Source organism: Martes martes (assembly GCF_963455335.1).
Source record: "Martes martes genome assembly, chromosome: 18".
In the NCBI taxonomy this organism is placed as follows: Eukaryota; Metazoa; Chordata; class Mammalia; order Carnivora; family Mustelidae; genus Martes; species Martes martes.
The window spans coordinates 38,600,131-38,627,018 of NC_137906.1; the positions used below are offsets into that span (position 1 = coordinate 38,600,131).

Genomic DNA, 26,888 nt, shown 5'->3' on the forward strand with positions numbered 1-26,888 from the left:
TCTACCGCTCACCCCCGAAGGCTGCTGTTACATGCTGTGTACAAAACAGACACAGGGAGACCCTGCCGGCTTAATATCGGTTTACAGTGTAAGACAACCAACATGCATGCAGATTCACCCCTCCTTGTCCACCACTCAGCACCAATTCCCAAACTTTGTTCCTGGGAACCCAACCTTCTGCCACGCCCAGCGAACATCCTGCCTGCAGCATAGCCTCCAGTTCCCCAACGTAATTCTGCCCTTGTTCTTAAAAATAAACAAAGGCAAAGGAAAAGCAAATAAAAACGTGAGAAGTTCATCCTGAACTTCCATTAATTTTCTTGTAGGACTCCAACAAGTGCTATCTTTAATGTTTTATCATATGAGATTAGAAGAAAAGGACTAGTCTCTTTTATTGCAGAAAGTTCTTTACATGTACTTCATGGCTAAACATTCCAACCCGTTTCTGTATGATCTCATTAGAGATGTTTATCTTTTTCAAACACCACCTATGAGGTATAAGATAGTGCATTATTTATCTGGTAAATTCCCTAGTGCTGACGTAAACAGTATTTCATCACAGTAAAAATGGTGCTAAAAGGATTCAAGAGCTAAAGTTCCTAAAATGTTCAAGAATAAACTTAAGTATGTCCAACATTGGGAACAGTGTCCAATGACAAGGGAGGGGAAGAAAATCCAACTTGGTTCTTGGAAAATTTGACAACAGAACTCATTTTTGTGTCATAGGACTCTTGAAATTGGGAAGCTCACAACCTTAAAGGCAATGATATCCAATTAATATGCAGTTATTGCTTTTTCTTTTGGAAGACCACGCTACAAACGTTTCTATCAGTGTGTTTAAAAGTGGCTGGGAATTCAACGTAAAACCAACCGTATCTACCCTCTCTGATCACAGAAGACTGATTAATGTACGCATCTGCTATTTAAAGCTGAATTTGCTATTTCACCGGGTACAACTACAAAAATGTTTCCCTTACTGAGAATGTTCTTGCAACACCTTTCTTGCTAAGGAATTCCCCAAAGGCTACGTGTAAAAATGTAAGTAGTATAAAACTACTTACAGAGATCCCTGCAGTCAACCTTGATTCCTGTGAAATATGTTCATATCACCAAATTTTCCACTGATGAAGAATTATTCATGCTTCGTAATTTCATATTTTTTTCATAAATCTCAGGTTAACCTCCACTTGGTGAACTTCTTCAGAATGAGGACACTGGATAAATGTCCATTCAGCGGTGGAGTTTCTGGTGTCTAAGAAGGCTTGACCTCCTGCTAAAGTTTCTCCTGCATACGCTACAAGTATATGGCTGCTCGCCTGTGTGCGTTCTCCGATGTTTGATAAGGTGGGAGTTCTGACTGAATTTTTTCCCACACTCGTGACATGTAAAGGGCTTCTCTCCAGTGTGCGTTCTTTGGTGTGTATGTAAATTTGTATTTTGACTGAAGCTTTTCCCACACCAGGAACACTTGTACGGTTTTATTCCTTGGTGTGTTGTTAAGTGCTTATTAAGATCTGAACTCCATCTAAACCTCTTATCACACTGCTGACACTTATATGGTTTCTCTTCAGTGTGAATTCTTTGGTGCTTAATGAGGTCAGAGCTAACTTTGAAGCTTTTCCCACATTCCTGGCATTTAAATGGCTTCTCTCCAGCACGAGCTTTCTTGTGGAGATCCATAAGTTTTAGCAGCTCTTGTTTCCATGTTGAAAGTTTCTTTCTTTTCTTCACGGGAAAATCTCTTTGCCATTTCCCCATCTTCTGTGTATCACCATGATTTTCTTTGCCTGTTGTTTTCTGGGGAACTTTCACCCGGGTCTTTTTTGATACTGTGTCTCCTGGCGCTTGTATTTCTAAGTCAGAAAGACACACAGGCTGATGGTTTTCAGTGTCAGATTTGACCTTTACCTCTGTGAGAATAAACATAACAATCAGCCAACTGTATGGCAAAGCAAAAATATAGGAATGGAGAGAAATATCCAAAGATTTCTGACGTACAAAATACAGATAAGCAGAATTTTAAATGTTAAGTCCCTGCAAAGGTTGCTATCAAGGCACATTTGTTCTCTTCCCATGGTATACTTACCTGAAGGCAGCTCTCCAGGACTGTTCTTGAACTCCAAGCGCCCTTGAACCCATGGCTCTTCCCCATGCTCTAGGTAGGAGATCACTTTAGGTTTGGGGAGCACAAATAATGCTGTGAATTGGAAAAATGGACGTCAAGGACTGGCAACTCAACAACTGTCCACAACTCCATACTATTTCAGGAAGAGCAAAGGAGAGTTTACAGTATGCTACCCAAATGGTCAAATGGGTAGACTCCCCTGTCGGGTTTCAGGTTTTATCCTATAATGCACTTGTGGATGGAAACACAACGTGGAGACTGAGAAATAAACCTAAGCTGGACGCATGGAGAGGATAAAGGGCGTGGGAGTCCCTCTACAGTGCCCTCTTCTGTCACCAAGATTACCCTATATTTGAACAAGGTTGAACCAAACCCCAGAATCTGCAGGGAATGCAGGTTACTCCTATGAGTTCCTTAGGATTAACCCAAGTCTAGCAGAGCAAGGTGAAGGTCAGTGAGCCGCGTATCTAATGCACCAGTGATTTCTATCCTGATAATTGTAACTTTTTACTTAGCTCTTCAGCACCACACACTGGACTAGAAAGGTTTTCTTACACTGCTTAAGTCACTGGTTCTTGTCCAGGTGGAAGAGACAGACCAGAATCACTTAAGGAAACTTTTCTAAATATACATCGCTAAGTTGAGAAAGTATTCATCCGTCATTCCATTAGCAATGTACTGACTAGTTATAATGTGCCAGAAACTCTCTTTGGGCTAATGGTATAGTGGTGATTAAGCCAAAGCACCCTGATCTCATGGGAGTTCACCTTCTGGTGGGAGGAGACAACCCAACAGCAATAAATAAAGTTGTCAGCACACAGTAAATATTTTATAGAAAACGAAAGCAGGACAACTCAGCATTTTAAGATTCTGCTTCCCTGAAGCTTCTTTAGATGAGGTAGTAGGGAAGGCCTCTCTGAAAAACTGGTATTGCAGCAGGAATGCAGAAGTGAGTTTTGCCATGTGGCAGAAAAGTGCGCCAGGCAGAGGAAAGGGGAAAGTAGAAACGACCACGGCAATTTCAAGAAACAGACCAGTGAGGCTCAAGAGGACTGAGCAAGGGCACAAGTGGCAGCAGGTGAGGGCAGGGCGGGGAGTGGGGTCAGATCCTGGAGGACCTGAAGCACTTCAGTAAGGTGTGGGTTTTATTCAGAACGTGGCGAGAATTCACCATAAGGTATACAACGGGAAATGTCATGATTTGACCAGGTTTTTCAAAGATTCCGGCTGCTGTGTGGAAAAGAGTGTGGGACGGCAAGAGGCAGGGGCACCAGTCAGAAAGTGCCCAGGTCAGGCTGGTTCCACATGCCGCCGGCTTAAGCCGGGACGCTACCAGCCCCGGGAGATGAGGCGCGGCTGCGCTCGGGCCACACTGTGATGGAGCCTGAAGGACAGTGATGCCTTAACACGCGGCGTGAGGGTGGGATCACAGGAAAGGATGACCGCGTGTTCCTTCCTCGTAGCTGCTGGGTGAACGCTCTTGACTCACAAGAGAGATACATGAAAACAGATTTGGGGAAGGAGAAAAAGTAAATCAAGACATCCACACAGCACATGGAGTGTGCACCTGGACAAAGCTAACCAAGGGACCTGGATACGCCTTTCCCTTTCCACACACCATCTAGTTGAGAAACAACCCGTTATGGGAACACAGCCTCTCAGAGGAGCACATTCCCAGCAAGCGGAGAACGTGACAGATTACTCAACTTCTACCCAATGGGAGAGGGAGGGTCTTTACCTAGAGAGATGACAGTCTCATAGTTTTCCCGCATTACATCACTGTAGAGGGCCTTCTGAGTGGGATCCAGTAACTCCCATTCCTCCTGGGAAAAATACATGGCCACTTCTTCAAATGTCAACAAGCTCTAAAGAAGACAATGGGCTTCAGCTCAGTACTTGCACTACAGAAGCAGCCCTACCGCCTGGCCCATGGTCAACCTGGGCACTCAGGAATTAATAGCACATTCTTTTTTTTTTTTTTTTTTAAAGTAAGAAAGCAACAAAGGAAAAAACCAAGGGATCATCAACAGCCTAGGAGGTGCCCGGTTTCCCAGGGAGAACACTGGGGCTAATATGCCTGTGAGCTGGGCAGTGTGTGTCCTGGGCAGCAGGAAAAGACAGCCCTTAACGGCTGGATCGCACAGCTCACCTGGGACTCAGGCAACACGAGCTCAGGTGCCACTGTCCAGTCTTTGGTGATTATCTGCTCAGGAAAGGCTAGGATCTGGTGAACAGGCACAGCTGTGGGTGGAAAAGAGCCAGAGGAAATTTCTCTTGCTACTGATTACAAACATCCTTAGCTTATTTCTAAAGTACAGATAATCCTGATTCTTTCAGGAGAAATGGAACACTTTTAAATCTGTTACATGTTACCAAGAAGTGGCCTTCTCATCTTAAAGAGGAATCGAGCATCTACCAGCCTCTACACCAGGTTCCACAGTTGACGGTCTTTGGTTTCATGAGTGAAAGCCATTAAAGGAAATGTGTTTTTTCCCTCGTGTATTCCTCAAAGTTGGCAAAAATTAGAAGTATTTAAAATTGCAGAATTCTGTCCAGTGTGCCAAGGATGGGAATGGTAAAACAGAAATTAACTTGATTTCAAGAAACAGCAACATCCTGTGGATAAGGAGCGCTGAACAAGGGCACAAGCAGCAGATGAACAGGGGCCAGATCTTGGACGCTTCTGTGTACCTCGATGAGGAATTTGGATTTTATTCTGAACAAGTGAGAAGTCACCGTAAGATTTTTAAAAGGATGATATCATGGTCAAATAGGGGTTTTAAAAAACCTTGGCTGCTGCATGGAAAGCAGATTGTGGCCAGCTTAGAGTGGTGGCGGAAGGTGCTAGTTAGAAAGCACTGAGGTGAGCCTGATGACATACTCTTCTGGATTAGACCAACATACTAACAGTTCAAGAGAATGAGACATGGTTGGACTCAGGCTATACTATGAATGTAGAGCCAAGAGGAAGATTAGGTGTGGGGTAGGAGAGCACGATCAGAGTAAAGAATGACTGCAAATTATCTGACCTGAAATACTGAGTGAGTGGTTCTGCTCGTTTTGGAGATGGGAAAAGTAAAAAGGAGAGATCTGGAGAGGGGGGAAGGGAGGGATCAAGAATTTTAGCATAAAGAATGAGCACGTGCACCTGGACAAAGCTAACCAAGGGACCTGGATACGCCTTTCCCTTTCCACACACCATCTAGTTGAGAAACAACCCGTTATGGGAACACAGCCTCTCAGAGGAGCACATTCCCAGCAAGCGGAGAACGTGACAGATTACTCAACTTCTACCCAATGGGAGAGGGAGGGTCTTTACCTAGAGAGATGACAGTCTCATAGTTTTCCCGCATTACATCACTGTAGAGGGCCTTCTGAGTGGGATCCAGTAACTCCCATTCCTCCTGGGAAAAATACATGGCCACTTCTTCAAATGTCAACAAGCTCTAAAGAAGACAATGGGCTTCAGCTCAGTACTTGCACTACAGAAGCAGCCCTACCGCCTGGCCCATGGTCGACCTGGGCACTCAAGGAATTAATAGCACATTTTTTTTTTTTAAGTGAGAAGGCAAAAAAGGAAAGAAGCAAGGGATCATCAATAGCCTAGAAGGTATTCAGTTCCCCAGGGAGAACACTGGGGCTAATATGCCTGTGAGTTGGGCAGGGTGGGTCCTGGGCAGCAGGGAAAGGCAGCCCTCAACAGCTGGACTGCACAGCTCACCTGGGATTCAGGCAAGATGAGCTCGGGTGCCACTGTCCAGTCTTTAGTGTTTGTCCACACAGGAAATGCTAGGATCTGGTGAGCAGGCACGGCTGTAAGTGGAAAAGAGCCAGAGGAAATCGCTCTCACTTCTGTCTGTAAACATCCTTAGCTCATTTCTAAAATACAGATGATCCCAGTTCTTTTGGTAGATTTGGGACACCCTTACAAGTGTGTATGGTTCCCTGAAGTGGGTCTTATCATCATACACAAGAGCAAAGTACCTACTGCTCAGAAGAACAGGCTCCCCAGTTTTCATGAGTGAATAAATGAAAGACAAACTTATTTTCTTCTCATGATGTAAATTGTTCTAAGCCAAAAATTGAACGTATTCAAAGATGAAGTACTCAGGTTATCCAGTGTACAAGAGGAGATGTAGTTGTTTTGTTTTTTTTTTAAATCATTTATTATTTTTCTCCTGGTACAGAACTGTGTTCACATTCTGCTAGTGCTTTCTAAGGACCAGAGCTCATGGGGGTATTACCAGGGTTTTGTAAGCAGAACATTTCTGTACCCTAGGCCAACGCCCCACCTTCACCCACAGCTGGTGCTCTACTGCCACCTAGGGGACATCATAATTGCTAACATGGCTGTGTCAGCCCATCCACATGGCCAGGCACCCAGAAAATGCTCACAATGTTCTAGCCGAACAAATTTCTCTAAGAGCTCCCAACAGAAGGGAATTATCATGATGTGCCTTACCCCTCTCACATACAGGCTCAGTTCCTGCATGAGTATTCCTGCTCAGCTGTTCTTGCAGACCCTGGTATGTTTTCCAGAATTCTTCATCCTGGGCCATGCCCACTGGCTGAGATTCTGCTGTTTCTCCCAAGAGCACTGCCTCCTTTCCCAGCTCTTGGACTGCAACCTAGAAATAATCCCAATCTGTGTTACCACAAAAATTACTTTTGGTTTTGGGGCTGAGTGTAAAAGGAGGAAAAAGTGAACAGTCCAGATGGTGGCAAGTGTGTCACACAGAAGAAAATGACAAAAAGACTTAAAGAAATACCAGGCCACCACTTTTCCACGGAGAGCTACCCACAAAACGTTGAAATATTAGGATAAAAGGGGGAAATAAAAAAACGTGGCTACTCCTAGTCCTCTGACACAGCAGGCCTGACCCCTCTGCATACAGATCAACTAAGATCACTAGTAAGACTACACAGGCCACCTGTTCTCATGCTACTTGGACAGGATTTCTCCCTTGACTTAGATCCCTCCTTAGTGTTTGTCTTCTCAATTTCTCAAAACATTAAAGAATTGAATAAATGAAGCTGTCTCCTCAACCATATTATCCACCATGGTCAGGGAATGTTTTCGAGGAACACGGATGAAATGGAAGAAAGGGGAAGAAAGTCTGGCTCCAACCTACCTCAAAAAATTTTGGCATTACACATATGCCTGCACTGTTTCTTCCCAGCAGGCCTGAAGCCAGTTGGCTCTGCTACCTGGCTAAGGACAAACTCCCCCCTAACCAGCAGAGCCAAGGACCAACCATTGAGAGCACTGTGGAGGCGCTCACCTACGAGTCAGATGACACTATCCCTCAACATCTTTCTTCTCTCCGCTACTCTGCCAAGATTTTCAAAGCTGTTTCCCTTTCTTCTGCCTATTTTTCTCTCCCTTTGCATTCTTCTCCCATTATTAGGGTTTTCCTTCTCTTTACTGTCTCTGCTCAACCTGCATTTTAAGTGTTCAACCTTTTTCAACTCCTCCCCTCCCTCTCCAACTCCTTATTGCCTTTAATTCATTTGGAGCTCAAAACCCCTGTCCTTGTACAACCCAAAGTAGGCTACTACCCTCCATTCAGTCTGGCTCTAAGGAGCACAAAAGGAATCTTTCTCTGCCAAGGGTCTGCGAGACCTGTGGACTATTGCTAAGTCTGTGGTTTCTGGTCCTGCCTTAAATGTCCTTCAAAAGAACCATGACCGAGTTCACCTTATTTCTTAATTAACTGTCCCCACCCATGTCTGCCTTCATTCTATTTCTCTGCACATATCCGGAATCTTTCTTCTCACCCCATTCCTCGCGTGAGCAGATTCGCTCTGCAAGTGCTCTACCAGGGCCACAGCCTCCTCAATGCTCTGTAGATGGTCCTTCCTTATCCGGCTCTGGGTGTCCCTAGGTAGAATGGTCACAAACTGTTCCAGCACAAGCAGTTCCAAGATCTGGTCTTTTGAGTGGAGCTCTGGCCTCAGCCACTGACGGCACAATTCCTGAAGTTGTCCAACAATTTCACGGGGTCCTGCTGCTTCATGATAGCAGAAATTCCGGAAGTGCTGGCGATAGCTCTCAGGACTGGGATTGTCTGTTTGTGCGGTACATTTCTTACTGTGACTGGAACTCTCTATCACAGGCCCCTTGCTTTCCGACAGAACCCTGATCTGAGGGTTCAAACAGTCAGCCACCTTCAGATCTACCATCATTATTTTGCTGCAGCAACAGTTTTCTTCTTTTCTTGGACACCCCACCAGCGCAACCTTCGCCAAGTCAGCTCTGGAACAAAATCAGTAAAATGATCTTCTTCCTAAAACACTGAGAGCAGAAAAAAGGGCACATCAGTAAGAAAGTCATATGAACTTTACTATCCACTACTCCTAATGGGGGAAAAATGAAGAAAAATCTGCCTTCCTTTCCTTTTTTTTTTTTTAAGATTTTATTTATTTATTTGATAGATAGAGATTACAAGTAGTCAGAAAGGCAGGCAGAGAGAGAGGAGGAAGCAGGCTCCCTGCTGACCAGAGAGCCCGATGCGGGGCTCCATTCCAGGACCCCGAGACCATGACCCCAGCCGAAGGCAGAGGGTTTAACCCACTGAGCCACCCAGGTGCCCTTCCTTTTTCTTTTCCTTTTTTTTTTTTTTTTAAGATTTTTCTTATTTGAGTAAGAGAGAGAAAAAGCAAGCAGGGGGAAGGACAGAGGAAGCAGCATACACTCTGACAAAAAGGGAGCCTGACACAGGGCTCCATCTCAGAACCCCCAGATCACAACCTGAGCCAAATGCTGCCACATAACCCACTGAGCCACCGAAGTGCACCTCCTTTCCTTTTAAAGAATCCACTGCCAGACCCTTCCTTCTTCTATTATCCACTTGAAATAATGCACAGCTCATTGATAGACAAATACCCACCGAGGACTTGGCCTTTGCAAAAGTAATGATTCAAGAAAGGTCAGCAGTGAGAACATTTACACCCTCTGGCTGCAAGAGACATGCGGATTCTCCAAAGACTTCACTGTTGTGCTTCCCACCCCAGCTACCCCACGCCAAGGGAAGATCGGGGGAATATTCTGAGTTCCTCTTAAATGTGAATGTGTCATCCCAGTCTTCCGTCTCTAGACGGAAGGGGTCCAACTTCTCTGACCCTTCCACCTCTTGTGAAGATGAAGCCCTCAGTGCATGGAACATTCCAGATTCTCCTTTCCACTCTACAGATACTGGCAGGACAGCTGGGACACAGAAGTGACACCAGAGGAGGAGGAAAGTAATGAGGGAAAAAGCAGTCCTATTCTAAGACAGCAAACCCGGATTCAGTAACTAGATGCTCCACACTCTTGTTTGACACTTCCCTGCAACCAGCATCAAGGGCACCGTGCACAAGATCCAGTCCTGCGTTTTTAAACCTCTTTCCTTCACCCACAAAAATCACAGCTGACCTTGGCTTACAAAACGCTTATCCAAAGGCCAAGCCGCAAAGGACGAGAGCAGGGGAGTTGGTGCTGCTGACGGTGACCCTTCGGCCCACCTTTCCCTTTCTTCGACGCTCATTTAGACCTCGAGGCGAGACTGAGCCGAGTCCCGGGACCTCGCCTTCCCTGGCCTGAGGCCGCACGAACGGCTCCCAACGTCGGCCAGGACGCCACGGTATTCTCAAATGGCCGGCGGCCGGCCGCCCGGCCGGCTCAGGGGGCACCCGGACGCTTGTCGCGCTTCGGCACCGGCAGAGGCTGACATCTTCGAGGCTGCACCGCCCGGGTCCCCGGCCCGCGGAAACTCCGGCCAGCGATTCGGGAAGCTGGCCGCCGCGGCCCCGACGCCGTCTCCGCAAAGGCGGACAACAGGATGGTCTCCGGAGCCCGACGGCGGGGCTCGCCGAAACGGTCCGGCCGTCAGCCTGCGGCCGCTCAGCCCCCAACCACCGCCGCCCACGGACAATGGCTGCCTCGCTTCCGCCACCGCGCAGCGGCCGGGGCTCCTCGGGAGCTCCAGGGCCCACGCCGCTCCCCCTGCCACCCGCTCACCTGCAGGCCGCCGCCCTCGCCCCGCGCTGGCCCAGGCGGGATCCGCCACGCGCACGACCCGCCTCAGTACCGGCTGTCAGGCCCGCGTCCCCGCCCGGGTCCCATCCGACACCGCGCCCCGGCCGGAAGCGGACTGACGCCCTTCCGGGGAGGGGCTTCGAGCCGCCGCGCCGCGAGCCCCTCCCCCGCGGAGGAAACCCGCTTACCTTCCGGTGCCGCCCTGGCGGTCGGGAAGAGTTAATGCTACCGAGTGTCCGGTTCCCGGCGCGGCCTAGAGGGGCCTCCGCGCGGCTCGGCGAGCGGCTGTCGCCGCCTCGCGTCCCGCACCGGGAGGCACTGCGCGTCCGGCGTGTGCCTGCGTGGCCTTCGGGCGGCGCCGGTACTCGGAGCCCAGCCCGGCGAGGGTGGCCGCCCCTCCGCACGCGGGGCCCTCGGCCTTCCCGGGGCTTTCGTCCCGGTCAGGATCGGCGGCCCCCGAGGGCTTGTTCCCTCCTCTGGGCCGCGGGTCCCTCACAACGATCACGTTTTCCTGCTGAGGTAGGTTCCAGCCGGTGTGACGGGTTCTGTCTGTCGTGTCCTTGGCAGGGACAGGGAGCCGCGGCTCGGCCCCGGTCCCAGGAGCGACGGGCGGCGGCCCCTAGTACGGGATTTAGGTCCCCTGCCGTCTTGGCTCCCGCTCCGTGCACGATGGCATGCTCCCTGGATGATGGGAAGCCCCTTCCATCTTACGTCCCTGCAGTCTCTGCCAGAGTTCGTGAACCCTACTTCTCAGGATCCGGGCATTTCGGGTTGTCGGTGTCCCCTAATCACCAGGACTCTCCCAGCGTCAGCCTTCGCCAGGCAACAGCTTACTTATAAGGTCCGCTACGTGCAGCCAGGGCTGGAGGGCACAGGGCAGAGGCTTTGCTGCAAGGAATCTGGCCAAAGGACTGGGGCACTTTCGTGACCGTCAGGAGTACGGAGGCTAGGAAGAGGGGAGGCCCAGGCTGAGCGAGTCGGGAGTCCGAGGAGGGGACGGTTGACTTATGGTTGGGGAAATGGTAAAAGACCTTGAACCTGATCTGTCCGCTCCACGGAGTGGGGCCACATCCACGCAGAGGCAAAGCTGGGAAAGATTGGGGTGTGAGAAGATCCATCGTACGTGTTCACTAAGTGTGATCGGGTTATATTTGGAGGGAGACTTAACAGTGAGAAAAGAAGTTCTTGTAGCCCTCTCACCGGGTGCCTCGCATGGTGGTGAAGAGACTGCATTTTTAATAAAAGTGAATCCTGGAGCATCGCTGGAGACTTTTTCCCAGGGCAGTTCACCTAGAAGTAAGGTGAAGGTGGGAATGAAAATGGGAGACCAGTACCGGGCCACTATATGACTTTTGCTTTTAGGTGGAGTCCTGTTGTGCTGATCCCTTCTCGGTGAGAGCAAAGGGTTAAACACGGGAGATGAGAAGAAGCATCTGCCTAGGTCACTTGCACAGGTTTCAGAGCAGGCTCATTTCCTAGGCATCTGCATCAGGTTGAGACTTAGTTTCTTCAGAAGCAATTCTTTCCCGGGCACAGTAGTGCTCTTAGCACTGAGATCCTCACCATCGGGCCCAAGGCTGAGCATATGCTGGGAACTTACTAAAGCGAATAAATGAAGCTCTGCCCGTGGTGCCCTTGCAGGGTACTGGCGGGTCTGATTCATAGCCTGGGTGTGGAGGTGGTTGAGGGAGGAAAAGTGGGAAAAGACACCCCGTGAGAGCCAGAAGGCAGCACAAACTTGTGAACAGTGAAAGAGGCCCAGTAATGATTTTCACAGTCTGAAGTCTGTGCCAGGGTTCCTTTCCCTTGCTGTGGAGCCCACCAACATCCCACCAGACTTTCCTTTTGAAATCACGTTCCCCTGCCTGGGCACTGCCTGAAAAATGATGAACGTACAGCTGGGGAACGATGACAACAAAGACCTGCACTTTATTCTGAGATACACACAACTGCCGTGTTGGGCTGAATGGTTTTGCCGTGTGACCGGTTGGAGTTAATAATGCTGCTCCTGACCAGTTTTTTTTCTTTTTCCATGTATATTACTTATCACTGATTAATTCCCTTAGTTATGCTGCCTTTTAGAAAGTTGCTTGAATCTTAGTCTATATTTGCTCCATACCCTATTCCCGACCATACTCTTTCATGATCCTCTTAGTGTTCTACAGACCCGTTGGCATTTCTAGCAATAACTACAGAGGAAAACTAGCAGCTTGAACTCTTTTCGGTTTCTAGAGGAAAAGCTTGTGACAATTCTTGGTAGTTGAGGAATGAATGATAGCCAATCAGGCTCTATAGTATAGGAGAGGAAAAAAATAAGTGAAATGCCAATCATTTTCCTTATTTTTCTGACATACTTTTCTTTCTTCATAGCACCTGAAATGGATAAAAGTTGCAGTTTTTGTTACTTCTCATGAGTTTGTGTGTCTGGAATGAAAACAATGAAATTAATCTAGAGTAGGACATTTGTTAAGGACATGGAATGGCATTGGGCATCCCCAGGAGGATCTGCAGGGAATATCTGAGGAATATCAGAAACACTGGTGAGAAATCCTTTGAATTTCTTCAAGCAGGGGAAAAGTATTATTTCCAATTAAGCAACATGTACAGTGAAGAGAAGTGGAATAAAGTTTCAAATATATTGAATCTGTTACTTAACATCCTAATGTAAATTGAGAACAAAAAAATGAAAGGTCAAATCTTTTGAAGAATGTTAGCAGTGATAAAATATTTTTTTAAACTTTTGAACTGATCTGAGAGCTGCCAGGACTCTGAAACTTGGTAATTCCAAAATTTGGAAAAGCTTCAGTGAAAAATAACACTTGAGAATATACCAGATATACTCATGGAAGAAGCTCCGAGAGTGGGAAAGTGCCACTAACAGGTTTTTACATTCTTAGGGATTACCTAGGTAAACACAAGAAGTTAAAGCTGGGTCTTTGAGAATGCTACATCGACTGTAATGCGAGATTTCTTCACATGGACAACAGAATCTATTGACTTACTTTCTCAGTAAACATACTGAACAACTGTTCAGGAATGCCAGCTCCCCAGACATCCCAACGTCAGGATAGCTTGGACTACTTATCCAGGTGGATGGCCTGCTGCCCCGTGAATACTGCTTACAGAGCACCGCGAGCACCATTTTTTTTTCTGGCAGTGAGGTGAAATCAGGTCGTTTTGGAGGGGGAGAAGCGACGTGGCCTCTCTGCTACACAAGATTACTCTGTCTATGCCTTTGAGGCTTTCACACTCCCTTCTCAAGCACTACTTTTTATGTAGACTTAGCTCACCTGGGTTTCTTCCTATGGACACATCTCCCCTCTGCTCCTGCTGTCTGCGTGGAGTTAGGGAGAGCAGGTCTATTCCTGTCACTCCTGACTAGAGCTGCTGGAGCTGTCAAGAGAGGAGGAGGAAGATGGGGTTCTGAGAACCGATCATCCTTATCTTGTCGGAGCAAAGGCTAGGTAGGGCTTTGACGGTGGCGGCTTTCTGAGTTCATCAGCCCTTCATCTGTAGACTAGCACTTGTGTCATGAGTCTTTATCGCTTTTAGCCCAATACCCTTCTGTACAAATGCCTGTGCTTTTGGGGGCTTTAAGCTAGTTTTTTGTTTTGCTTTTAATTTTTCCCAATTCAGTAAGGCTTTTCCCTCTTTTTCTCTTGTTGGTTGACTGAAACCCAATTCAGTATGAATAAAAGGGGGAAATACACAACATTGAATTTGGAGGAGAAAATGAAGGTTCTCAGTAGGATTGAAGCTGGACGGTCTCTGAAAAGTGTAATGGATGAATTTGGAATCAGTAAATCAACATTTTATGACATTAAGAAGAATAAGAAATTGATTTTGGACTTTGTACTGAAGCAGGACATGCCATTAGTAGGGGCTGAGAAGAGAAAGAGGACAACGGGAGCCAAATACGGAGATGTGGATGACGCGGTGTACATGTGGTACCAGCAGAAACGCTCAGCTGGCGCCCCCGTGAGAGGCGTGGAGCTTCAGGCCGCTGCGGAGAGGTTCGCACAGTGTTTCGGGCGAACAGACTTTAAAGCTAGCACTGGTTGGCTTTTTAGATTTCGAAACAGGCACGCCATTGGGAATCGAAAAATATGTGGGGAACAAGTCCTAAGTTCAGCTTCAGAAAATGTTGAGCCCTTTCGACAAAAGCTGTACGTGCTTATCAAAGAGGAGAAACTGAGTCTAGCTCAGCTGTACAGTGGGGATGAGACCGACCTCTTTTGGAAGTCAATGCCAGAAAACATTCAGGCAAGCAGGAAAGAGATCTGCCTGCCTGGGAGGAAAATAAACAAAGAACGGTTGTCTGCGCTTTTATGTGCAAATGCAGATGGAACTCATAAACTAAAGTCAGTCATTATCGGAAAATCAAAGCTGCCCAGAAGTGTGAAAGAGGACACAGGTACATTACCTGTGATATATAAGCCTAGTAAAGATGTTTGGTTCACCAGAGAATTGTTTTCAGAATGGTTCTTTCAAAACTTTGTTCCTGAGGTCAGGCATTTTCAGCTTAATGTTTTAGGATTCCATGAAGAGGACGTCAGGGCCTTGTTACTTCTGGACAGTTCTCCAGTTCACCCTTCTGCCGAGTCACTCACCAGTGAGGACGGTCAAATAAAATGCATGTTCTTTCCCCGTAATACTTCAACCCTGATTCAGCCAATGAATCAAGGTGTGATCTTGAGCTGCAAACGACTTTATAGGTGGAAGCAACTTGAAGAGAGTCTTGTCATTTTTGAAGAAAGTGATGATGAGCAAGATAAAGGAGAAAAAGGAGCTTCCAAGATTAAAATCTACAACATAAAAAGTGCAATTTTTAACTGGGCAAAGAGTTGGGATGAAGTGAAACAAATAACCATAGCAAATGCATGGGAAAATCTTCTTTACAAAAAGGAACCTGAATATAATCTTCGAGGCTTAGAAGATGGAGATTATAGAGAAATCCTTGAGAAGTGTGGGGAGTTGGAAACCACGCTGGCGCATGACAGGGTGTGGTTCAATGGGGATGATGAAGAGAAGGGTAGCCTCCAAAAAACAAAAAGTGGAATTACAAAGGAAGTTGTTCAGAAACGAGGAGGAGCAGAAGAGCAGATTGCTGAATTTCAGTTATCTGATGTCAGAGAGAGTCTGGACTACCTACTTGACTTTGTTGACGCCACACCTGAGTTTCAAAGGTTCCATTTCACGCTGAAAGAGATGCAACAAGAAATAATAAAAAAACAGTTCCAGAGTAGAATCCATTCTCGAACTGGTAGTTTTTTGAAACCTAGGCCTCGTGTTATGAAGGATTCCTTCAGTATGCCTTCAACTTCTAGTAATTAGATCTTGTCTTTACAGATTTCTGTAGTTATATATGATGCATACCTGTTGTGAATTGTCATTGTTTTTATCGGCTGACCTCATTTTGCAGAGCACTGCCCATTTATATATTGTTTCTAAAACATGCAATTTAAAAATAAATTGTCTCTTTAAAGTATAAAAACATTCATTAATCCATTTCTGTTTCTATTTTAGACAAGGATCTAAATAACGAAGAGTTATTGTCCCAGATTATCTAAGGTGGAATGGATGTGGGAAAAGCATTACATTCTATCTCATTCAGAGCATATAAGAAGCTATATGCTGACTAGTTATTTTTGAAAAAAAATTCTTAAAACTATATTAAAAAATAAAAAGATAAGAATAGATTTTTCAGTTTAATGGTGTGACATTCTCTGGTTTCTTAACTCTGTACCACCTACTCCCCCCCCCCCCCACTTACTGTGCAAGTAACATGCTGATTATAGAAGTTATATATTAAAAAGATGAGAGGCACCCAACATCTATCGGCCAATGATAGTTTAACACTTTGGTATGTTTTATGTATTTAAAAAACAGGCAGGGGCGCCTGGGTGCCTCAGTGGGTTACAGCCTGTGCCCTCAGCTCAGGTCATGATCCCAGGGTCCTGGGATCGAGCCCCGCATTGTGCTCTCCGCTCAGCGGGGAGCCTGCTTCCCGTCCCCCTTGCCTGCCTCTCTGCCTACTTGTGATCTCTGTCAAATAAATAAATAAAATCTTTTTAAAAAAACCAGAAACACAGGCAGATTACTTGGTAAATACAACTTTTTATATCTTATTGTCTTAACGTGCTTTAGACCTTGGCATTAATAAAAATTAGGATTTGTTTTAAGCCTAGAGTAGAATGGACTGTGGAAGAAGTTGACGGAGCTCTCTAGTTCCTTTTAATCTTAGTCATTGCATCAAAACGCCCCCAACCCTCACCCCACCATGGGTAATATATTTCCACAGTAAATGACAGGCAGTCCCAGCCTTTTGAAAAGTATTCACTTATTCAGGAAGCTTCACGTTGCGTTTCCGTGCTAGGTACCGAGCCTGGTGTTGGGCATTTGGTCCTGAATTAAAAAGAAAACGAATAGGAACAAACCACCATTCAATGTGTAAGTGCTGGTGAGTGTGGAGAGGGCTTTGGGTGTGTACCTAAGAGGGTCAGGTGTGACTTCTGAGCCGAGCTTTCAAGTTGAGTGCAGGCAGCGGCAGGGCAGTCCGGGCAAAGAGCTCAGGCTCCTTCTTCGACGTGACCGTGTACCTCCCTGGGAAGCCGCAAGGTCCCCGGATGGTTGCTGTAAGGGCACCTGGCAAAGAAGAGCAGGGAAGACAGGTCCGGCCAGATTTCCATCCTAGGTCGTCCTAGGATTTCAGACTTCCGCCGGGGCCCACATGAAGCCGTCAGTTCTCCGTTCTAAACGGCTCACGTTTTGTCTCCGTTTCTCCCTCCCCGCTCTTCGTGCCGCGGTCCAGGCTGCCATCACCCCCCACCTGGACACCTGCATCAGTCTCCTTTCGTGGCCTCTCCCCATCGCTTCTCACCCTGTGGCCTCTTCGTGGGCTTCCCATTGCGTTTACGCAGGCTCCTGGCCTCGGGTCCGCCCGCAAGCCCGCCCTTCCCCGCGCCTGCACCGCCCGTTTCCCGGCGGCCACACCACCCAGGCCTGCGCTCGCCCCCTGCTGGACGACGAGACCGGGCCCGCTGTAGGCCCAGGCTAGGCGCACACCCGAGACCCGGGAACGTTTCGGGGGTGTGGTAGCGCCGCCGGCGTCCGCCGGAGAGGGACAAGCAAGCCTTCGGCCACGTGCGCCGGCCCAGCCCCGGGAGCCGAGAGCTGTGGGGAACGCCAGCCAATGTGCCAGAGCGGCCGGGGCGTGCGGGGAAGAAGCGGCCCGGCGCAGCCATAGAGCTCCCGCGAAGCGGGCCAGAGCGGCCAGGACGCGCAGAAGCTGCGGGCGGAGAGCGGGCCCGTGGGACGGGCGCAGCCATAGAGTGCCCGCCGGCTGGCCAGAGCGGCCGGGGAGAGGGGCTGGGCCCGAAGGGAGGCGCGGCCGCGCGCAATCGTGAAGTTCCCGCCCGCGAGCTAGAGGCCCGGTTGGGGAGGCACGGCGAGCTGTCCACTGGGTCGGGAAGCAGAGGTGGCAGGAGGACTTGGGCTTGGGGTGCGGGAAGGTTGATCGGGACTCGGCTGCGGAGCGCCTGCCGCGTCCGCTTTCGTTCCCTCCCGGGGCCCGCGCGGGAGCGGTCCTCGGTGGGGCAGGAGCGCAGGCGGGCTGCTGTCTTTGGTTCTGGAAATCCTATTTTCAGGACTAGAGCTCCTCCGAGAAACCCAGGTACCTCACTCTCGTTCCGGTGGCTGAACCCCCGCTCCCTCCCCCCAGAAGAGCAGGAAAGAGTTGGGGTACAGAGGCAAACACGACTCCGGATTATGTCCAAAAACATACACCAGGATTTGAGAAAGAAGGTGTCTTCTTTCCCTACCCTTTCTTGCCTGCGGAAATCTGACCACCTCCTCAGAGCAGGAACCTGGCGAGTGACCAGTTTTGATTTCTGACTACTGCTTCTGGGACATTTCAGTGATAAGTTGAGGGTATTAACTGGAAGATTTGTCCAAACGTGTTGGTGTTCTGAGCGATTTTTAATCAACCATTTTCTCATTGTTGAATTTACCTGGACCATTCCCACTGGCTCCTCACTGGCTACCTGAGGCATCCCATAGCTCCTCTTAGTAAAAATGACTTGATCAGAAAGAATTTCGTCTCCCTTTCAACAGTAGAAGTCAGATTTTAATCAGAAGTGTTTGCAAGCTAGATTGAAGGCTAAAATGATAAATGCACCCCTATTTTTTCTAATAAATGCACTTTCGCTTTAATCTTAACTATTTTTGAGCTGCTGACACCCAAAGAATTTAGCCCCCTAGTGTTAATAAATTTGCTAGAACTTCCTAAAGACTTCGTTGTTTCAAACGTTTGTGAAACATTTACAAAAATTACAGGTCTTAAAGCAGTGGTGGTGATTTTGCACTTTCCAAAATGCTATCAGTTGACAGTCTCATTCAAACAAGCTAGGGCTAGGAGGTACAGGATCTTAATAAATTTCAGATTATGACATTGAGACCCATAAATCCTTCCCTTCCTGCAATAAAAATTCTTAGGGATTTCTGATTTTTTTTCTGGAGAAAAGAAAATTGTTTAATACTTTTTCCAGTCTCTGGCGTTACAAGTTTGTCCTCAGTGATGTCTGGCCTGCTGCTCTTAATCAGCCTCGGCCAGGTTTTTTCTTTTCTTTTTTTTAAAGATTTTATTTATTTATTTGACAGACAGAGATCACAAGTAGGCAGAGAGGCAGGCAGAGAGAGAGAGGAGGAAGCAGGCTCCCTGGGGAGCAGAGAGCCCGATGTGGGGCTCGATCCCACGACCCTGGGATCATGACCTGAGCCGAAGGCAGAGGCTTTAACCCACTGAGCCACCCAGGCGCCCCGGACAGGTTTTTTCCACAGTGCTTACATGTGGTACTAGTTCTCCACCCAGGAGTCCTGCTGCTGCCTTCTGTGCCACCTTTGCTCTGAGGACTGTGGCTATTGCTCCAAGTCGGTCCACATCTCCCAGGTCTCCTTTGTACCCATCTGGGCTGAAGAGCCAAGGGTCTCTCCTGCCCGGATGTCAGTCTCCAATTGACCTGAGAGCTAGCTGGAGACTTCTGGTTTCTTTTTTGAGGACTAGTGGGTAAAACTGTAAACATAAAAAGTGTGTGTGCGGGATTAAAGTACAAATGTGAAGAAGCACGCACTTGGCCATCCCTTGCAGTGACCTCATGGGAGTGCGAATAAGGACCTCCAACCTGCTCTCTGACTGGCACATAAGGAAAGAGATCCCCATTCCTGTCTGTAACGGAGATCTCTGCCAGTGTGGCATCAGTGGCAGGTGCTTAGAAGGCAGTCTTGCCACTATCATCTGCCCACAGAAGATCCCAATAGATGAGTACCCTCTGTGTGCCAGGCCCTGAGCTAAATGCTTTGCATGGAATATTCACGTCATTACAACAGCCCAAGAACAGTTGCCAGGTAACGCTCCACTTTTCCTCCCAGAGAACAGTGACAGGGCCAAATCCTGAGAGGTTTTCCTGGCATCAGAATTTCCTACTCCTAGAATACTTCCTGGTATTCTACCTTTTTCTCATAAACATTCCTGGAATTCCTATTCCCAATTCCCCATTCTAAAATACAAAGCTTTCCCCTAAGAATGTTGCCCTCACCTGTGTCTTCCCTCCATTAACAGGCAGTAATTCAGTTATGTCCTGTCTTTGAAGAGCCAGATTTTCCTTCAGCTTTGTCACTAGAAAGTAAACATTCTAAACAAAGAATCAAAGACGTTTTTACTGCCGTCCACCACTGAAAGCGAAGAAGCCTACTAGGAGACCCTTATGACAACATGACCTTAAGCAGCCACTGGGCCCGACCCTTTGTTCCCAGTCTGGAAGCAGGCCCAGCCTGGAGCCGGCCAGGAGCACACCCTCCCTCAGCCCTCCTCAGCCCACCTCATCCAAACCCGTGACCAACCACACAGAAGACAGGTCCTCCGGCCGCAGCGGACAGGGGACAAAGCAACACTGGATGCCAGGACAAAGGTCCTCAGTGAGGAGCCGCACATGCTCATGTTTCCTGAAGACATTTATTACCACCCAAACAGATTTCAACAGGGAAAGCACGATCCCTAATCTCCCCAGGATGCACATTTGCAAAGCCTCTCAGGGAACCCTGCTTTCACAGAACCCTCCGAAGACCCCAGAGCTCTGTTTCTTTCTTGTGCAGAAGCGGGGTGAGTCTTAATCTCCGCAAGGGTGACTAAGTCAGAATCCAGTTTCCTGTGCCAATGCCTCGGCTGAACCGCAAACTCCCTCTTCCTGTGTTCCTCAGGCCTCTAGTTCCTTCTGGTCTGAGGTGACGTTTATAAGCTTGGCCTGCGCATGAGCCCTCCTCTCCGAGAGGCACCGTGGTGGCTGCCCTGGACTGCCCCTGGCTCCCCAGCCAGGGCTGCCGGGGGAGCTGCAAGTCACCAGCCAGTCTTCTGTGGCCGATAAGCTGGTTTCCCAGAATCCTTTGCCCTTCTTTGGTCCCGGGCCTCAGGAGCCCAGGTGCCCCTGCCGAACATTCCAAGTGGGGAAGCGGTAACGGAGAGTCACAGATTCCCGAAGTTGTCGGGACAGACAATGGATACAATAAGGCACCCGAATCACGGCTAAAGATACCAAGGGAGTAGACACACCCCGGGACAGGAGACTTCATAGAGAACTCTGCCCTGAGCAGGTCACCTCAAAGACTCACCACCCTCAACAGTCTGGACAGAGTTCCGTTTTAGTTCTAGGCTAATACTTTGCTGCCTCCTCCGCACCTCCCTCACAATGACGCCCACCTCGTTCCTCTTTACGGTAATTACTTTAAAAACAGATTTGGGGGCCTGGGCAAAGAACACCAGCTCCTAACAGGACCCTCTGAGTGGCCCAAAGAGAAATCCCATTGTTTCTATCCCGTGTGAGTTCTCTGGTGACTCATAAGGCGGGAACTCCGAGAAAAGCTCTCTCCACATTCGGAACACTTGTAGGGTCTCTCTCCCGTGTGGGTTCTCAGATGACGAATCCGATTGGAGCTGTGAGAAAAACTGTCCCCACACTCGTGGCAGGTATAGGGTTTTTCTCCGGTGTGAATTCTCTGGTGCCTGATTAGGTTTGATCTGTGAGAGAAGTTTTCCCCACAAAGGTTACACTTATACGGTTTCTCCCCCGTGTGCGTTCTCTGATGCCTGGTGAGGTGCATGCCCTGCCGGAAGCTTTTCCCACAAGTCAAACACTCAAAGAGTTTTTTCTCTGCCTTGTGAGTTCCAGGATTTGTAAGAAAGACGGTGCTGTCATTCACTGCTTCGCCACACTCAGAGAAGGGGTAAAGCCTCTCCTTCTCGTGAGTTCTTTCGTGTATGACAAGGTGTGAGCTGCGAGAGAAACTTTTCCCACACTCGGCACACTTGTAAGGTCTCTCTCCCGTGTGAATCCTTTGGTGTCTAAGCAGGTTGGAACTGTGAGCAAAGATCTCCCCACACTCGGGGCACTTGTAGGGCTTTTCGCCTGTGTGTGTCCTCTGGTGCCTGTGAAGGTTGGAGTTGCAAGAGAAGCTTTTTCCACACACGTTACACTGATAGGGTTTCTCCCCCGTGTGGGTGCGCTGATGGCGAGTCAGGTGGGTATTCTGACTGAAGCTTTTTCCACATTCCAGGCACTTGTGGGCCTCCTCTCCCAAGTGTGCTCTGTGTAGTGACAGGAAGTGTGGGTTCCCAGCAAAGAGCTCGCCACACCCCACACCCATACACAGTCTCTCCGCCGCATGGATTCTCTGGTGCCTAATCAGGTTCGAGTTGTTAGAGAAATTTTTGCCACACAAGGGACATAAGTGGAGCTTCTTCAGCTGCAACTCCTTCGGTCGCCCCAGTTCTCGGCAACTTGCGGCCCCCACCAAGGACGGCTCCATCCCTTCCTCGGGGGGAGGCTCCCAGCGCCCTTTTGCCCCGTCCCGGGGCCTTCCCTGCTCAGGACTCCAGGGGACCTCCCCTCGGGCCTGGCCAGGCAGCAGTGCCTGGGGGTGGACGCTCTCGGGAAAAACGGCCTGCGCGCTTCCTTCCTGGTTCTCAAACTTCTCTTCTCCTGGCAGAGCAAGAGAAACCAAACCCCTACGTTATTTCCACACCAGAGAAAAGGAAGCCCCACCTATCTGCTACTCCCTGGAGGTCAAAGGCCGGAAGGGTTGGTTCTACCTCAGTTTCCCGTGTAGGCAGTGCACTCCAAGAGGAAAAGGGGTGGGGCCATCACTCAGGAACCAGCGCTCACTCAGACCAGTCCTGAATTCCCTGGTACAGGCCCCCAATTCCTTCTACAACTGAGGCTCCAGCTTCTGCCTTGTGGAAATGGGTGGGATGGAGAGAGCTGGGACTAGGCGGGCCCCAGGGCTGAATGCCTCCGTGCATTCTGCGCCCTGGGATCTCCCCGGCAGCAGTGACGGGCTGGCCCTACACCCAAATCCTCAAAGGCCTCCCTTCCAACAGCGGGAGGCCAGCTGGCCAGGCTACTCATCTTCATTCCTTACCTGGGGCTGGGCTGCTGGGACTCGGGCCCTCCTTGCAAGTCTGAACACTGGGATCCCATGGCTTTCCTCCTTGTTCCACTTGGGTGCTCAGGGCCTCCTGACTAGGAACCTGAGACTCTGTTTACAATGAAAGAAACAGATTTCTATGTCACCGTTTTTCTCTACCAGGTAGAAGTAACAAAGACAATCTTGTTCCCTGCACTTAGTGGACATATCCACAGAGTGTGCAACAAATCCGACAGCAAATGGCTGGAACGTGCACTCACTGTTCTCCACGATTACCTCCAGAGAAAGACATCGGAGGAGGGAGACTATGGTTTTCTTCTTTTTACACTTTTGTAGTACTTGGGGCCTTTTGCAATGACAAGATACACTTTTATAATTTAAACAACCCAATAAACGTGACTAGAGTGATCAGTTCTTGAGGAAGTCGTTTATTATAAAAGAGCCCTGACTCTCACAGATAAATATGAACTAGAACGGAGTTCCACTAGACAACTCCAGGAGAAAAGATGACACGATGGACAACCAGAAAGAACTCTAGGCCTCCGAGAGGACCCTGAGGTTAAAACCCAAACGCCCCATTCCTGTGCTACGCTAAAATTAAAAACTCACTCTAATCCCAGCAAACATGAACTTTAAACAGTTTTGTTCTAAGAGCTTGTGACCTGAGCTTCTCCTGTGCAGCACTCACTGAAGGCTATGTTCAAGTTCGGGCACCAAGCCAGGCCCAACGACGGAGAACCCGGAGAAGGTCCCAATGAAGGGAACCAAACCCAGCGGTCACTCCGAGGCAGAAGTAGAGCAAGTGCACCGACAGCTGTGCCTCTTTACAAACACCTGATGTATGAAAACAAAGTGAGTGTGACTCTTTTCTATCATGTGTCACTATAGCTATAATCAATCGTAACATATACAGGACTGTTTTACATTAAGACTCCCCACAACTTCCTATTATGAGAATTTTCATACATCCCAAGTTGAAGGAATTTTACAATACCTGTACACTCTTCACCCACGTCCAACTATCAGTTTTCTGTCATATTTTACAAGCCTCATTTTTAATCTCCACATAATAGTTCAACATATAGATGCATCCTAATGTATTTTCCCGTTTTACACATATGTATCGTTTCAAATTTCCAAAAGGCATCCCCCGTTCCTGAGCTTTTAAGGGCTGGGAGAACTGCTAAGCTGGAATATTGATGCCAGTGCCCCCCGAAAGTTGGGGAAGGGCCTAGAAATACTAATGAAGCATAGAAAAAGCAAGTGAGGTCAGGAGAATAAGCATCTCAAAATTACAAGGCATCAAGCACCGAGACGGTGTGTGAGGTGGGCGGTGCGGGAGGCTGTCAGTGGATTTGATTTGTTCCGCCCTGGGAAGTGCAGGAAAGCTCACGCACCCCGCCTTCAGCTCCGGCAGCTGGGGGCCGTAAGTCTGCCAACTGTGCCACCTGCCGGAAGCCTGACTGACCCTCAGCCAGGGGGCTTTAGGAAAAGGGAGGTCTTCTGGCGAAACTCAGAACTTCTGTCCTGGAGGTGAGTGGCTAAGGGTCAGGAAGGGGCTCAGTCTTCATCCCTGGAAAAGAAGTCCTTACCCAGTGAGTCCACATTCTCATAACTCTCCTGCACCGTGTCCCTGGAGAGGGCCCTCTTACTAGGATCCTGATGCCCCCACTCCTCCTGGGAGATGTACATAGCCACGTCCTCTAAGCTCTCAGGCAACTGAAACAGCACAAGATCTCCTTTAGCCCCTGAGGCACCAAGAACAATTCAAGCAGAGTCATGAGTTATAGGGCAAAACCCAGGGTGTCAAGGACACATTTCATGGGGAAGAAGGGTGCCAGGCCCACAAGTGAGGTGTGGAGGAAATAAACAAAGGCGGCGGGGAGGCTGTGCGTGGTGAGAGAGAAAGGATCCTCTCTGAGAGGCAGAAAGACCCCATCCCCACAAGAGCCACTGCGGGGAGAGGTGCTGGGGAGGGGAGACGACGGGGACTTCCACATCACCTGGGGCCCAGTCAGCTCCTTGTCTTCCATGTTTCCTTCAGCAGGAAAGAGAGAAAGCCAGGGAGCAGACAATGCTGAAGTGACAGAAATCATGATGAGAATGGCATTTGTAGTTCTCGGGAACCCAAGGCTTATTACAACACGGTATCCACTCCCCGACACCCAGTCTCTGCTCAGGACTGTACAAGGAGCAAAAGGAGGCAGCAGAGGCATAATAAAGCGATCTCCAAAATGGCAACGTGCGGGGGAAGGACACCAGTCACGTTCCCTGCTGGCCTGCAGCACTCAAGCCCTCCATCATCTGAAGCTCTAAACGTCTGTGCTGTGCATACTGAAGGGCTTACTTAGGACCCCCTCCCGCCTCCCATCCCCAGAAGAACCCAAGCCACCACTTTTAGGTCCTTCACTCCACATCTGGGAACCCTGAGGTGGGAAATTCCCTCACCTGGGCCACCGCACTCCACCTGCTGGTGTCAGGGGCAACCCCGAAGCCCCTCCTCCCTCCCACCTGCCCAGACAACTGTTCCTCACCCCTCTCCTTTACAGCTTGGGGGTCCCTTTTGGGGCTGGGGCCTAGCAGCTCCTGCAGCCTGGGGCCAGGGCTTCGCTCAGTCTCCATTGGCTCCAACTTGAAGCTCGGTGACTCTCGTGCTGTTTCCAGAGGCAAAGTCTCCTCCAAAAGCACTTCTGTTCCCCGCCTATGGTTTGTGACCTGGGAACCAACCCACATCACTCATCATCACAACAGGGCCCGAAAGGAAGGGAATTTAGTACAGAATTCTGAGGGCAAGTCTTCAACAGAGAAACACTGTTAATAATCCTTTTGGAGCCAGCAAGAGAGAAGGATGGTTTACCCTAAAAGCTTTCCTGATCGCCCGTGCATTGGAGGCAATAGGAGGGGAGGGTGTCCGCTCCCAGGGCACACCTTCCCTGCACCGCTCCCTGACTCAACTGACTTCCTCTTGCCTCCCCCCACTCTTTCTATTTGCTTTCACGCCTCACTCCTGGATAAGTTAAACTTGGGTGACCCTGGGGGCAAGTGCCCTCAGAACCACACGGCCAATCTGTTTTCCTAAATTTACTAGTAACCCAACCTAGCTCTGCAGAGGAGACCAGACTGCTGCACCTAACAAAACAACAGCCACCAGACATTAAGCACTATTAGCTAGCCATGTGATCAAAATTACAGGATGCTCTCCTTGCAGCCCTCAAAGCAACCCTACAAAGGTGTTTGATCATTCTCACTTTACCAGTGGCAAATCTGAAGCCCAAAGAGATTAAGTACTTGCCCAAAGTCACAAAACTAAGGAACAGAGTGAGGATTTGAACCCTGCAAATTAAGAATTAACTCCGGGGTCACAGTAAACCAGAACCCCTGCCTCCGTGTGGAAATAGGGCATTCTTCCTGGCTCACTCTGTCCTTCCGGGGAAAACCTGGAAAACGAGTCTCCCTGACTAAACTGTGAAAAGGCCTCTTGCCCATATAAAGCCTACTCGGGGGACCAAGTAAAGGTATGGAGAACAGGGCCACCGCAATGTCCTAGTCCTCGGGGCCAAACCAACCGCAGGTAAGACAGCTCTTTCTCTCACCCGTAGTCGCAGCCTCCCAAGCTCTCTCTGCATGTCCTCCACAAGAGTCACCGCTTCCTCGCCACTCTCCGGATGCAGCTCCTGCACCCTGCTCTGGATCTCCTGGGGCAGGATGGTCAGGAACTGCTCCAGTACCAGCAGCTCCAGGATTTGCTCCTTGGTACGCATCTCGGGCCGCAGCCACTCGTGGCAAAGCTCCTGGAGCCGGCTGAGGGCTTCCCGGGGCCCAGCGGCCTCTTGGAAGCGGAACCGTCTGAAGCGTAAGTGGGAGGCCTCGGGGCTGGGCCCTGGCTCCGGCGGGGGCGGCTCCTGGCTCCAGGCGCAGTCCTCCTCCAGTTTCACTATCAGGAGCCCTTCCCGGTCTTGGGAAGGGCCCGATGCCATCGTCAAGCCCCGGGAGCGCCTCGGTCCCGAAACCGGCTGCGCCCGCCCGGGAAAGCTCCCCGGACCCCGCGGCTGCGAGTCCCGGCCAAGGAACCCAGTCCCGGCGCGGGCGCGGGCGCAGCCGGCTCCGGCGCCTCGGCTTCAGTCGAGCACAGGCGCCTCGGCGCCAACGCCGGTCGCGTCACCGGCAGGACCCCCTGTGCCCCCCGGGTCAGGACCTGAACGCCCCGCTTTTACGCTCGTGGCGGCCTCACGCAAGACCTGGCGCTCGGCTTCACGCCGGAAGTCCCCGCGC

General features: G+C 49.4%; 1 protein-coding gene and 1 long non-coding RNA gene across 2 annotated transcripts; both read right to left on the bottom strand.

The window, feature by feature from the left end:
• Window positions 1-370: 370 nt before the first annotated feature.
• On the bottom strand, window positions 371-26,888 carry ZNF263 (zinc finger protein 263). The gene is made up of 17 exons (XM_080830857.1): window positions 26,210-26,888; window positions 25,151-25,331; window positions 24,620-24,693; window positions 24,209-24,335; window positions 22,611-22,727; window positions 21,006-22,171; window positions 10,452-10,701; window positions 10,331-10,344; window positions 9,822-10,197; window positions 7,904-8,391; window positions 6,588-6,753; window positions 5,847-5,938; window positions 5,445-5,571; window positions 4,275-4,366; window positions 3,864-3,990; window positions 2,087-2,197; window positions 371-1,910 (listed from the first exon to the last, which is right to left on the bottom strand). The coding sequence occupies exons 1-17, from the start codon at window positions 26,591-26,593 to the stop codon at window positions 1,231-1,233; spliced, it is 4,572 nt and encodes a 1,523-aa protein (XP_080686983.1). The 5' UTR covers window positions 26,594-26,888; the 3' UTR covers window positions 371-1,230.
• Window positions 16,242-17,412, bottom strand: LOC308359331. Its single transcript, XR_013968425.1, has 3 exons — window positions 17,023-17,412; window positions 16,633-16,787; window positions 16,242-16,547 (listed from the first exon to the last, which is right to left on the bottom strand). It is a non-coding gene; the product is annotated as an uncharacterized lncRNA (long non-coding RNA).